The sequence below is a fragment of the Pan troglodytes genome, chromosome 15 (genome assembly GCF_028858775.2).
Source record: "Pan troglodytes isolate AG18354 chromosome 15, NHGRI_mPanTro3-v2.0_pri, whole genome shotgun sequence".
NCBI classification, from domain to species: domain Eukaryota; kingdom Metazoa; phylum Chordata; class Mammalia; order Primates; family Hominidae; genus Pan; species Pan troglodytes.
In genome coordinates, this window is record NC_072413.2 from 87,417,775 (window position 1) to 87,430,540 (window position 12,766).

The 12,766-nt window shown below is 50.8% G+C and overlaps 1 protein-coding gene and 1 long non-coding RNA gene across 15 annotated transcripts in view; one reads left to right on the top strand and one right to left on the bottom strand.

Annotated features, from left to right (window-relative positions):
- The window catches only part of FOXN3 (forkhead box N3), a 461,111-nt gene that overhangs the window by 253,679 nt on the left and 194,666 nt on the right, over positions 1 to 12,766 (bottom strand). For 11 of the 14 annotated variants that reach the window (XM_016926572.4, XM_054666225.2, XM_016926571.4 and 8 more), the window contains one exon: positions 1,355 to 1,911. In XM_016926572.4, coding sequence (XP_016782061.1) covers positions 1,355 to 1,897 — 543 coding nt within the window. In that variant the 5' untranslated portion in view covers positions 1,898 to 1,911. Of the gene's footprint in view, positions 1 to 1,354; positions 1,912 to 6,604; positions 6,745 to 12,766 lie in introns of those variants that run through there. The other 3 variants (XM_016926576.4, XM_063793056.1, XM_016926570.4) reach the window with 1 other exon arrangement.
- LOC134808310 (uncharacterized) lies at positions 7,020 to 9,215 on the top strand. The gene is made up of 2 exons (XR_010151000.1): positions 7,020 to 7,530; positions 8,889 to 9,215. It is a non-coding gene; the product is annotated as an uncharacterized LOC134808310 (long non-coding RNA).

Sequence of the window (12,766 nt, forward strand, 5' to 3'; positions counted from 1 at the left end):
GCTCATGCCTGTAATCCCAGCACTTTGGGAGGCCGAGGTGGCTGAATCACTTGAGCCCTGAAGTTTGAGACCAGCCTGGGCAGCATGGTGAGACACCATCTCTACAAAAAGTATAAAAATTAGCAGGGTGTAGTGGCACACACTTGTGCTCCCAGCTTGTTCGAAGGCTGAGATGCGAGGATCACTTGAGCCCAGGAGGTCAAAGCTGCAGTGGGCAGTGATCACACCATTGCACTCCAGCCTGGGTGACAGAGCAAGACCCTGGTCCCAAAAAAAAAAAAGAAAAAAAAGAAAAAAGAAAAAAGAAAGAAAAAGAAAGCAAATTATTAAAACCGTCTTCTTTTCACTGACCATGAAGTCCAAACTATGGCTTTAAAGCAGGGGTCCCCAACCTGGGGCCATGTACCAATCAGTGGCCTGTTAGGAATGGGGCTGCACAGCAGGAGGTCAGCATTGCCACCTGAGCTCCACCTCCTGTCAGATCAGCGGTGGCATTAGATTCTCATAGGAGCACAAACCCTACTGTGAACTGTGTATGCAACGGATCTAGGTTGCGTGCTTCTTATGAGAATCTAATGACTGATGATCTGAAGTAGAACAGTTTCATACCAAAACCATCCCCCTTGGCTCTCCACAAAATGGGTCCCTAGTGCCAAAAACATTGGGGACCTCTGCTTTAAAGTCAATATTAAACTTTTTAAAAGTCAGTCTCTAATGGGACCCTCACTCTGAGCCGGGAATTTCAAAGTTGTCACTTATACAGACACCAGATTTCATGACAGTCACCTGGGCAACTCACGTCTGTTTAGTCTGCGAGCATAAGTATACTCAAGTCTCTTCCCAATGTTCATCACTGTCCACTTATTCCAGAACACTGGAGAAATTTCCCTTCTCCTAGTTCATATTCAGGGAAAAAAAGAAACACCATTTTTCTCTAGCCCATGGTGGCAGTTTTTCTCAAATATATATATATGTGTATATACACACACATACTTCACGGTTAATGGCTGTCCTTGGAATACTGACCTTTGTTAAGACCCTAAAACCAAAGTGACCCATCCACACTGAGGGATGTTAACTGAGAACTAATCAATTCTGTAAACCACTGTTTTATCTTTATGGAAACCCTATCAGTGGGAAACTCTCAAATAGTACAAATGCTAATAAACAGTACATAACTAATAGGCTTAGGGAAAGGAAATTCTTTAAAATTATCTAAATGAATTAAATAGACTAAAACCCACTTACAACTGCTACTTCAATGTGGTGAATAGAAATTCATTTTTAATAGAGAAAAATTTTAAATTAAAAAAAAAGAAGAAGAAAACCTTGGGTTCCAGACACAGAGGCTTACCTGACTCCTCTCTTTGTCCACTTTCTTAAAACACTTATTCAATGATAAATTGTGTCTCACTGAGTTTTTCCACCCAGTAGGTGCATTTGCAAAATACGGAAAATGTTCCAAGATCCAGTTGTAGATATCCTTCACTGGCAGGCGCTTGGTTGGAGAGTCCTCGATGGCCATAAATATGAGGCAGCTGAAGGAGTAGGGGGGTTTGCAGTTGGGGTTCTGCCTGGCATCGTAGGGCATGTCAGAGTGGGCAGGGGATGGGGGGGTGTCATCGTCCAGGTCCTGGACGGGGCTGACACTCCTGAGGACCGACTCCCCAAAGCTCTTCAGCAAGTTCTTGCTCTCGTGCAGCCAGTTCAGGTTGGTCAGCTCTTCATCTTCCATGGCCCCCTCTTCTAATCGGATGTCAGGCAGAGAAAAGTCGAGGTCATCGTCTTCCTGAAGGGCCTTGGAGAAACCGCTGCCCCGGTAACACTGACTCAGTCCACTGGAGACACTAATTCCTGAGCTTTCTGGCTTCTTACTGGGAGGCATGACTGGACCCATCTACGTGAAGGCTCCTAGTAAAGACATCACAAAGAAATGATGAGCTGGCGAGGCCCAAAACAGAAAGGCAGACTGTACCCCTCTGATCCTGGTGCCTCCCTCTGCCGCCTCTATGGAACCCCTGCTACACAGGAACAGCACCTTGTGACTCCCACACTAAGCAACACAATCCCACAATTCCACCACAGAGAGACAGGCTGATGAGAAAAATCAGCCCGCCATTCATATAGCAAGGTGACCTGATGCCCCTTAAATAAAATAAGACCAGTAACACCGGCCAGGCACGGTGGCTCACGCCTGTAATCCCAGCACTTTGGGAGGCTGAGGCGGGACGATTGCTTGAGACCAGGAGACCAGTTTTAAAGTACGTTAAATTTTACTGTGAATTATTTTTTCTTCCAGAACAGAAGAAAAGCAAGTAACTTCAGGTACCACACAGAATACATGGGAATGTAAGATAAGCCATTAACTGAAATTAGAGCTGGTGAAAAAAGTCAGGAGAGCAACTGCCAGTTTCAAGACAGCAAATTCAATTCAATTCAACAAAACATGCCATAGAATTCTATCCCTCCACCCCGACCCACCACCATCCCCATTTTTATCAATGACCTAGAACACGGAGTAAAATAACATCTGATGAGAAAAGAAAACGAGGAGGTGGTACGTTTACAAACAGAATGACCCCTACAGACACAAAGCATGTTCAACCCTCCAGCACGCGACGTAACACAGAAAGAACAGTAAAGATAACCAAAAAGGTCTCCCACTCTCCGTAGCGCTAAAACAATATGCTTGGTTTAAGACTGTTAGGTTTTAATTCCCCCCACAAACAAACAGTAAGAAAATCAAGCATCTACCTAGAAAACAAATGAACAGGCTGGGCATGGTGGCTCACGCCTATAATCTCACCACTTTGGGAGGCTGAGGCAGGAGGATCACTTGAGCCCAGGGGTTTCAGACCAGCCTGGGCAACATGGCGAAACCGCATCTCTATGAAAAATACAAAAATTAGCCGGGCATGGTGGCATGTGCCTGTAGTCCCAGCTACTTGGGAGGCTGGGTGGGCGGACTGCTTGAACCCAAGAAGCTGAGGCTGCAGTGAGCCATGACTGTACCACTGCACTCCAGCCTGAGCAACAGAGCGAGATCCTGTCTCAAAAGTTTTGAAGAAGGGAAGGGAAGGGAATGGAATGGAAGAGAAGGGGGAAGGGAACGGAAGAGAAGGGGGAAGGGAAGGGAGAAGGGAAGGGAAGGAAGAAGAGAAGGGAAGGAAGAAAGGAAAGAAGAAGGGAAAAAAGAAGGGAAGGGAAAGAGGGAAGGAAGAAAGGAAAGAAGAAGGGAAAAAAGAAGGGAAGGCAAAGAAGAAAGGAAGGGAAAGAGAAGGCAAAGGGAAGGGAAGGGAAGGGAGGGGAGAGGAGAGGAGGGGAGAGGAGGGCAAGGGAAGGGCAGGGCAGGGCAGGGCAAGGGGAGGAAGGAGGAAGAAGCGGGAGGGGGAGGAGAAGGAGGAGGAGGGATGGAGGGGGAGGAGAAGGAGGAGGAGGAGGGACGGAGGGGGAGGAGAAGGAGGGGGAGGAGAAGGAGGAGGAGGAGGGATGGAGGAGGAGGAGGAGAAGGAGGAGGAGGGATGGAGGGGGAGGAGAAGGAGGGGGAGGAGAAGGAGGAGGAGGAGGGATGGAGGAGGAGGAGGAGAAGGAGGAGGAGGGATGGAGGGGGAGGAGAAGGAGGGGGAGGAGAAGGAGGAGGAGGAGGGATGGAGGAGGAGGAGGAGAAGGAGGAGGAGGGATGGAGGGGGAGGAGAAGGAGGGGGAGGAGAAGGAGGAGGAGGAGGGATGGAGGAGGAGGAGGAGAAGGAGGAGGGATGAATAAACATATTTAAAAGCAAAGACATAGGCCAGGCCTGGTAGCTCATGCTTGTAATCCCACCACTTTGGGAGTCTGAGGCAGGAGGATCCCTTGAGCTCAGAAGTTCAAGACCAGCCTGGCCAACATGGTAAAACGCCATCTCCACCAAAAAAATACAAAAATTTGCTGGGTGTGGTGGTGTGTGCCTGTAGTCTCAGCTACTTGGGAGGCTGAGGTGGTAGGATCACTTGAGCCCAGGAGGTTGAGGCTCACTGCACTCCAGCCTGGGCAACAGAGGGAGACCCTGTCTCAAAAAAATAAATAAAATAAAAAAGGCAAAGACATGACCCTTCTATGTCTCTTAAATGTTCATTAACACCACATCTAAAACAACTGCCACTTCAGCTGCGGAAGCTCTACTAGGGAATTCTAGAAGGCATAATCCTGGGCACTAACCAACCAGCCAAGGGTGCCGGTGAATTAGAGTACCTTACCTCTTCCAAAAGGTAGAACCTGCTAGACGAAAGGCCTAAGGGGGAGCTGTGGTGAGAGGCCCAACCGGTTTTTTTGTTTTTTTTTTTTTTGAGAGAGTCTCAACTCTGTTGCCCAGGCTGGAGTGCAGTGGTGCAAAATCCGCTCACTGCAACTCCTGCCTCCCAGGTTCAAGCGATTCTCCTGCCTCAGCCTCCCAAGTAGCTGGGACTACAGGCGTGTGCCACCATGACTGGTTAATTTTTGTATTTTTAGTAAGACGGGGTTTCACCATGTTGGCCAGGATGGTCTCAATCTCTTGATCTCGTGATCCACCTGCCTCGGCCTCCCAAAGTGCTGGGATTACAGGCGTGCGCCACCGCGCCTGGCCAAGATGCCCAACTCTTAAGGAGAGAAAACTTCATGAGGCATTGCAGTACAGACCAGGCAGGATGCTCAAGACGTCTTGGGTTCACTCACAAGGAATATTTCTTTCTGTCAAATAAGGAGGTTACCCTGACACATTTCAGACAAAAAAACAAGCTAGCATCTTTTGGCTTGGGGATACAACAGAGTCTGGTCTGATCCTGCTTTTCACTTCTTTATGAACGAATTATAGCACCACTTGTCTTTCTTAAAGTTTCCTCAGATCCCATCAGAAAATTTTCTGATGACCAGCATATGCCCACAGTAGAGTATAAAACAGAACTACCCAGCCACTGAAGTCAACTTTAGCTCTAAATGAAAGTTTTATGTCTCCTGAGCTTCCAAACAGGAAAATTATATCATGGCTGACAGTAAAGTAATTTAATTGCGCTGTTGCTATGACAACATGCTGCTCTCTTTCTTTTTAATTTGCTTATTTGTCAGTAGCTTCCCAGAGGAACTAACACGCTATTCTCCATGTTTCCTTTTGTTTTAAACAAACACTGCCAGCAATACGGTTTTAGGAGAAAAAGTGGCATTGTCACGAGAAGAGGGTTATGGGAGTTCAGTACCCTTGGATCATGTGTGCGCTTTGTGCTGGGACCCCGTACTCTCCAACCACTCACTGCATCCCTATAAATCCCGCATTTTATACCAACAGGGTGAAGAGCTGCTGATCACTACAGTTCCACGTAAAAACAAAACAAAACAATAACCAAAAAAAAAAAAAAAAAAAAAACAGTTCTCAGAAACCACAGCTGAGGAGTTTTCCATTATTATACTCTAACTACAGATTTCGCCAAATCTTTCTTTCCTCCTGTTTCAGAGGGAAAAAAAAAGAATCTGGATCATGTGAGTTGCAGTTAAGCAAACATTTTTAATCTGCTGCCAACAAGGCTGCTCCACCAGATACGCAAATAGTTATTCACTGGTGACCTCCTTACAACTTTTCTCTACACACACACACACACACACACACACCCTCTTTTTTTTTTTTATGACTTGCTGTGTTTTGTTACCCTCTTTATTTTTTAACGGAGAAAATGCGGCAAGAAAGCTTAGTTTCTCGCCTAGTAAACAGAAGGTCTCCAAATAACTGACAAAGACATTACTGGCCCAGCTCTGAACAGATGTTCGATGCGAACTTTAAAAAGTTAAGAAATCTTCCCAGAGCCGAGCAGTCGCGAGTTTGGGGGGCCGGGTCACCCCCCCACCACCCAGCACGCGCGCGCGCGCACGCACGCGCTTCACTCTCGTCTACTGTACTTGTCAAAAACATTTCAAGGGGACCTGCGGGAGTGGCGATTGGCTGCACCCCGCGTCAATCAGCGGCGTTGCCGGGCAACGGGGGAAACTGCTCTTCTCCCCATATACAGGGCAATTGGGAGCTCGCATACCTTCACTGCCGGTCAGATGTCATAAACCTTTTATTGGCCGCACCGCGGCGAGCCTCGAAAACAAATCAATAAAAGCCCGCCGTCCCCCAACTTATCCAGGGCCCAAGGAGGGTTTCAAACAGGGCCGGGATGAGGGGGGTCGGGCCTCGGTGGTCTCCGGAGACGTTCGTTGCCTGTGCCAAGTCTGCACAGTTTGGCCGGGGGGTGATCTTTGTTAGGAGCCTGTTTCTCATCTTGGGGTCTCCACTTGATCGGAACCCCCTCCCCGGCCCGGAACGGCGGGGACCCCGTCCTCCGCAGACAATACCAACTCTGTTCCTTGCGGGCGTCTTTTCGGAAACCGAGGCACCGGGAAGCAGCACGCACGTCGGGGCAGGAAACTCTTCGGACCCGGCAACTTCCCGGCTCGGGGGCTCCCGGGGTCCCCACCCGACCCTCCCCCCAGGACCTGCGGGGTCCCTCGTCTTCCGAGAGCGGCGAGGTAGTCTCCAGGACCGTCTCGGACGCGCCTCCCGCCCCGGGTGCCCCCCGAGCCCACGCGGGAGCCGGCAGGAGCGGGGCGCAAACTCACCTGGCCGGAGCGGGGCACGGGGGTGCGGGGGCGCCGCTGCCCTTCAGCAGGAGCCGACAAACTTTCGCGGGCGCCCGGCGGGCATCGCTCGGTGGCCCCGCTAAGGACGCGCGGGCGCGGCGCGGCGAGCCCGGGGCGGCGGGCGGCGGGGGGCGGCCGCGGGCGCGGGCGGCAGGGGCGCGGGGGTCGCGGCGCGGCATGGGACCTGCGGCGTCCGCCGGGCGCGCCGCGCGTCCTCCCGCCGGCCCCGCCGCTCTCCCCGCCCCGTCCCGCCTCCCGCTCGCCTCCGCCGCGGCGCGTCGGGCCGGGGCGCGCCGAGCGGCGAGAAATTGTTTCCACTGCAAACAAAAAAAGGCGACACATGACCAGGCAGGAGGAGGGGAAGCGCGGGGAGGGAGGAGGGCGGAGGGAGGGACAGAGCGGAGGGCGGAGGGAGCCGGAGAAAGGGAAAACGTGGGCCTGGCCGCCAGCGGCCTGGGGCGCGGGGCACTGACCCGCCGGGGCGGACCCTGCCCGCGCCCCCCGCGCGCCCCAGCACTCAGCCAGGGCCGAGGCCGGGGCTGGGCCGCGCGGCCTCGCCTCTTGGGCCCCGTGGGGTGGGGGTGACCGGCGCGGGTCCCGCGACCCGGGGCGGCCGCGACCGTGGGCGGTGGGGCAGGTGGGGCAGGCGGCGCGTGCCCTGTCCCCTCCCCGGGCTCCGGCCACACGAGCGGGCCGGCGCTGCGCTGCTGGCAACGCGTCGCGGGAACGCTCCTACCCCATCTGCATGCCTTACATGGCTCGAAAGTAAAAATAAAAAGAATTACGATGCGGGCGAGGCTTGTGGGGGTGAGAAGAGGAGATTCCACGTCTCCCCAGTGCTGCGTCCTGATAGGACCCCCAGGGCCTTCCGAGCCCTCTCCCAGCGACCCCCTCGTGTCCCGGAGGTAAGCACCGCAGCGTCCCACCCAGGTGGCCGCGTGTCTCCCGAGGGAGGGCCGGTGGCCATTACAAGACAAGAAGCACCGTCCTAAAGGCCACGCCGGTGGGGCCTCTCAAGTGGGTTGTGCGGAACGCCCCGGCCGGCCTAGAGCGAAAACAGGTCTCATTTCCATCTCAGTTTGAGCTCTCAGGAACCAGACTGACAATTCGCAAGCCACCCAGCGAAATGGTGCAGCCACCACTCTAAGTCTCTAGGCACCTCCAAATAATAGCACCCACTGCTAAAGCCACACCAACCAGCCGCCTTGGGAGAGGATGAGAGGAGAGAGTCCAACAGGACACCCTGGTGGTGACAAAAATAAAAATGTGATTGCACATTACTCCCAGGTAGCCAAATCGGTTGGTTCCTCTACAGAGGAGAAGCCCAGGGCACCCTTCCTGCCACCCCCGCCTGAGCCAGTGGACAGGACATCGTGAGCGGTCTGAAAACTACAGAAAAAAACAGCGCGTAGACCTGGAGAAAGCTTTCTAGCATGCAGTACTTTTAAACCTAGCCAAAAGGAGGGACTAAGGGAAACACCAGTTAGGCTTCTGAAAATTTTTTCTATCTCAAAGAATAGACCCCCCCCCCCCCAATCTGAGAGTCATTCCCCCTAACAAAGGTTCAAGAGGGCAGGTGACAAGTCTTCAGCAAAGATGTGCCTTTCAGACTCACCGGAGACCTTACTACTTCCAAGTTGTGTGGCATCTCCCCATCAGGAGACAATTCGGAGGTGGAAGCCCAGGGGTAGCCTGAGGTCATCCAGCCCCACCCCTTTGATTACTGAGCACTTGATGCGACCTACCCAAAGTCACTAAGCAAAAGGCACAAGGTGGCAGAGACAAGTCAGATGATCTTTGAAGTCTCACGCCAGAGATTCTCAGGGTTAGAAGTGGTAACAAAGCCAGGATGAGACAATGTGTACCCTGCTTTCCTGTAGCTCCGGCTAATGCAGGTCCTGCCCCTCCATCAGCGCGTCAGTTGAAGGTGCTTATTCTCCGCCAGAGGAACGAAGGCCAGAGACCTTTGTCCAAGCCCTTGCTGGCCTAGAGAGGACGAAGTCGCCCCCTTACATCTTCCTCTTCCATCCCCAGCCCCCAACCCCACCCCCAAGTCCCCCAACTACACTCACACAATAGCCAGAAATCTCTTAAGTAGAGGTGGCACCTTATTTTCACCGGCCCCAGTCCCCTCCTGCTTTCTCAGAGTTCAAAAAGAGGGGATGTGAGCCAAAGGTGATTGTACATGGAATATGTCATTCCATGTGTGTTTTTGCTTCTTGCATTCTCAAACATATTTCTTAATTTCTCTCTCCCATTACAGTTGCAGCAAGAGATGTGAGAAGGTGTCACCCTGAAGAGGAAGTGGTGGACCAGCCCTGCCTGATGTGGACAGCAGGGGACACATGTCTGCCTGTCTGTCTATCTGAAATGGGGGAAAAAATGCTGAAAGCCAAAGGAGGGCTTAATGTGGCCTTTTCCACCTTCTAATTCCATAGAACCTCAGCTCTGGGACTTGCTTCCTGACCTAGGGTGCAGGGGCCAAATTTGTTTAGGAACAACCCCATTCACAATTCCCCATGAACTTTCAGAAAGGACCCTTGCGTCTTAGGTCCTGAGAAGTCACAAATAAGCAAGCTGAATTGTCTAATGTCTTGTCTACACTGTTTTACAAACACATTTAACAGCCGAATTGTATATGTGCCCTAGAAATCACTTTGAGAAACACTTATTTCCTGATAGAGGACTTGATGGGACCATTCTGCAGCCCCATCTGAGCATGGGCTGGAGAGTACATAAGTATCTGGGAGCTGGAAGTCCTCAATTCCAGGCTTATCTACCCCCATCAGCGTGGGACCTCAGTTCCTCCTCCAAGGAGAAGAGCGCCCCTCCCTTGATGTATTGTGCATTCTTTTGCTAAATGTTTCTCTGGTCAAGAACTTTAATCCCCCTACACACACACTGTATTGGTTATTAGAGCAGCATGGCTATTTATGGAATAGTTAAGTATAAAACCCGATATACCTTGCCCCCCTTGAGGCAGTACAACTGAGTAGGTGAGCAGGTGCAGTCGGGAAGACCTGAGAGACTGCCCAAAATAGGAAGAGTCCGAGGCAGGCCTGGAAAGACAGTCTTCTGGGGAGGGATCCTGCAAAGAGACTCCAGTACAAAGGATATATGAGAGGAAATACGGGGAGGCTGGGCAGGCACACACCGCTGGGCTGCACAGAACCGTATTCCTTTCCTGCTTCCCTCTATAGGTGACTCCACTCTCTACCCTGCAGGTTGGCTTCCTCTGCTCAATGATGACCACACAGGGCTGCCAGCAGCAAGCCCTGAGGCCTTCTGACTTTTAGCACCCACCACCTTTGAACTGCCTCAAGCCTTCCATGACATAGTTTAACTTCTCAGGGAAATAGTGCGATTGGCCTAGCCTGAGTCACATGACTCCCCTCCGCGCATGGCCCCCCACCACTCCCTACTGCTAACAGCTGAGACAAGGGACATGGTGAAACATCTGGGGAAGGGAGGGGAGATGACTTTGGAAGTGGGATATCTAATAAGGGTGGGTTGCTGTTTAACCTGTGGAAATGGGGAAGGGGTGTTCTTGACCTGAGCTTCTCACCCGGGGATGCCCATCAGAACCATCCAGAAGCCACACCTAACCAACTAGAGTCTTCTAGGATAGTGCCTGGATATGTGCATTTTGAGAAAGCACAAGGGGATGATTTTGCTTACAAACTGCTGTTCCAAGAGAAATCGATGGCACAGAATTACCAAATCTGACTTGATTGTAGTAGAAGAGGAACTCATTCACTGAACAAATATTTGCTGAGTGCCTACCAAGTGCATGGCATTGTGTTAGCTGCCAGAGATAGACGGTCTTCGTCCCTACAGAGCACACAGATTAGTGAGTAAGAGTGCAAGCATCATATCACCAAACTCCTTGAATAGCAGGGTGAGCAATTTATATGTGTTAAGGTCAGAGGGCAAAGGTGGCTCACTGAATATTTTTGAGCCCAGAAGTTGTATTATCAGAGATACGAATTAAAAAAAAAAAAAGATAAATGGGGATGGTGGATCCAAGATGAATTTCAGGAGAGGAAGGGAGAAACTGGAAGATCAAAAACCAGCAGAACAACTCAGAAATCATGGCAGTAATTCATACAAAACAGAATGAAGACTGTTTAAAAAAAAAAAAAAATTGGGGAAAAAAGGCTAAAATAGTGGTTCCTTCTGAATGTTAGAGTTATGGGATACTTCTTTTTTGTGTGCTTCTTTCATGCTTGTCCATATTTTCTTTCTTTTTTATTTTTTTTTTGAGACAAGAGTTTTGCTCTTGTTGCCCAGGCTGGAGTGCAATGGCACAATCTTGGCTCACCGCAACCTCCACCTGCCAGGTTCAAGTGATTCTCCTGCCCCAGCCTCCCGAGTAGCTGGGATTACAGGCATGCACCACCACACCTGGCTAATTTTGTATTTTTATAGAGACGGGGTTTCTCCATGTTGGTCAGGCTGGTCTTGAACTCCTGACCTCAGGTGATCCGCCTGCCTCGGCCTCCCAAAGTGCTGGGATTACAGGCATGAGCCACTGCACCAGGCCAAACATATTGCTGAGAATTCATGTGAAATCGTGCAATTGTCTGTGTGGGCAATTGGTTTATGGTGTTTCCACCCAGGGAAAGATTTTTTTTTTTTTTTTTGAGATGGAGTTTCGCTCTTGTTGGCCAGGCTGGAGTGCAGTGGCGCCATCTTGGCTCACTGCAGCCTCTGCCTCCGGGGTTCAAGCAATTCTCCTGCCTCAGCCTCCCGAGTAGCTGGGATTACAGGCATGCACCACCACGCACGGCTAATTTTTGTATTTTTTTAGTAGAGACGGGGTTTCTCCATGTTGGTCAGGCTGGTCTCGAGCTGCCAACCTCAGGTGATCTGCCCGCCTCAGCCTCCCAAAGTGCTGGGATTACAGGCGCGAGCCACTGTGCCGGGCCCCGATATTTTTCAAATGGTCTACAATAAACACCCATTACGTATATACATACGTATATACATTAATTTATTTGACAGAGTCTGGCTCTGTCATCCAGGCTAGAGCACAGTGGTGCAATCATAACTCACTGCAGCCTCGAACTCCTAGACTCAAACAATCCTCCTTCCTCAGCCTCTAAGTAGCCAGGACTACAGGCGCATGCCACCATGCCAGGCTAATTTTTCTGTAGAGATGGGGTCTCGCTATTTTGCCCAGGCTGGTCTCAAACTCCTGGTCTCAAGCAATTTTCCGGCTTCGGCCTCCCAAAGTGCTGGGATTACAGGCATAAGCCACTGCACCTGGCCCATTACATTTATAATGTTATAAGGGGGTTGAGGGCGCGTCCACTGGAGCAGTGGTTCTCAAACTTGTGTATGCATAGGAATTACCTGAAGGGCTTGTTAAAACACAAACTGCAGGGCCCACCCCCAGAGTTTCTGGTTGGGGAGGTGTGGGCTGGGCTTGAGGATGTGAATCTCTCACAAGCTCCCAGGTGAGGCTGCTGGTCTGTGGACCCACTTCGAGACCCAGTGAATCAGAAGAGTCAGTGAGACTGGAACAAATGAACGCAAGACAGTCTTCAAAGGAAGAACCAAAAAGATTTGTCAAATGATTGAATATGAGAAGAGAGGGGGAGATTATGTTCAAAGATAACTCCTTAATCATGGGTTGACTAAGAGTCTCTTTGAGATAAGGTCTGAGAACGCTGTTTGTAAGAGTAAAAAAACTCCTCACTTTCCCGCTGTGGAAAAGAGACAGCGCCCCTCGGCTGGAAGACCCTTAACATCTTGGTGTGTGTAAAGTCTTGGTCAAACATCATTTGAACTTTCTGGTCACCGTCTCTTGGGATTTTCCTTTTGTGCCTTCTTGCTGTTTACTTGACAGATTCTGAAGGGTGGAGCCTGGGAAAGGGCTTATTAGAATTTCTCCAGCAGGGAATGCAGCCAGGCTTACTTTTAAGAGGGAAGCGGGGTGTGTAGTAAGGGAAAGTACAGCTGAACTGGTAGGGTGAAGTTCATCAGCTCAGGTGCCCTCGCCAAACCTGAGCTTGTCAAGCCGGCTGCTGGAGGCAAAATGGAAATATAGAACCTGTCAACTCCTCTTTGAGCATAAACACAAGTGTGAGCCGATGATCTAGAATCCAGATTTACTCAATTAATTCCGTCAACAAGTAA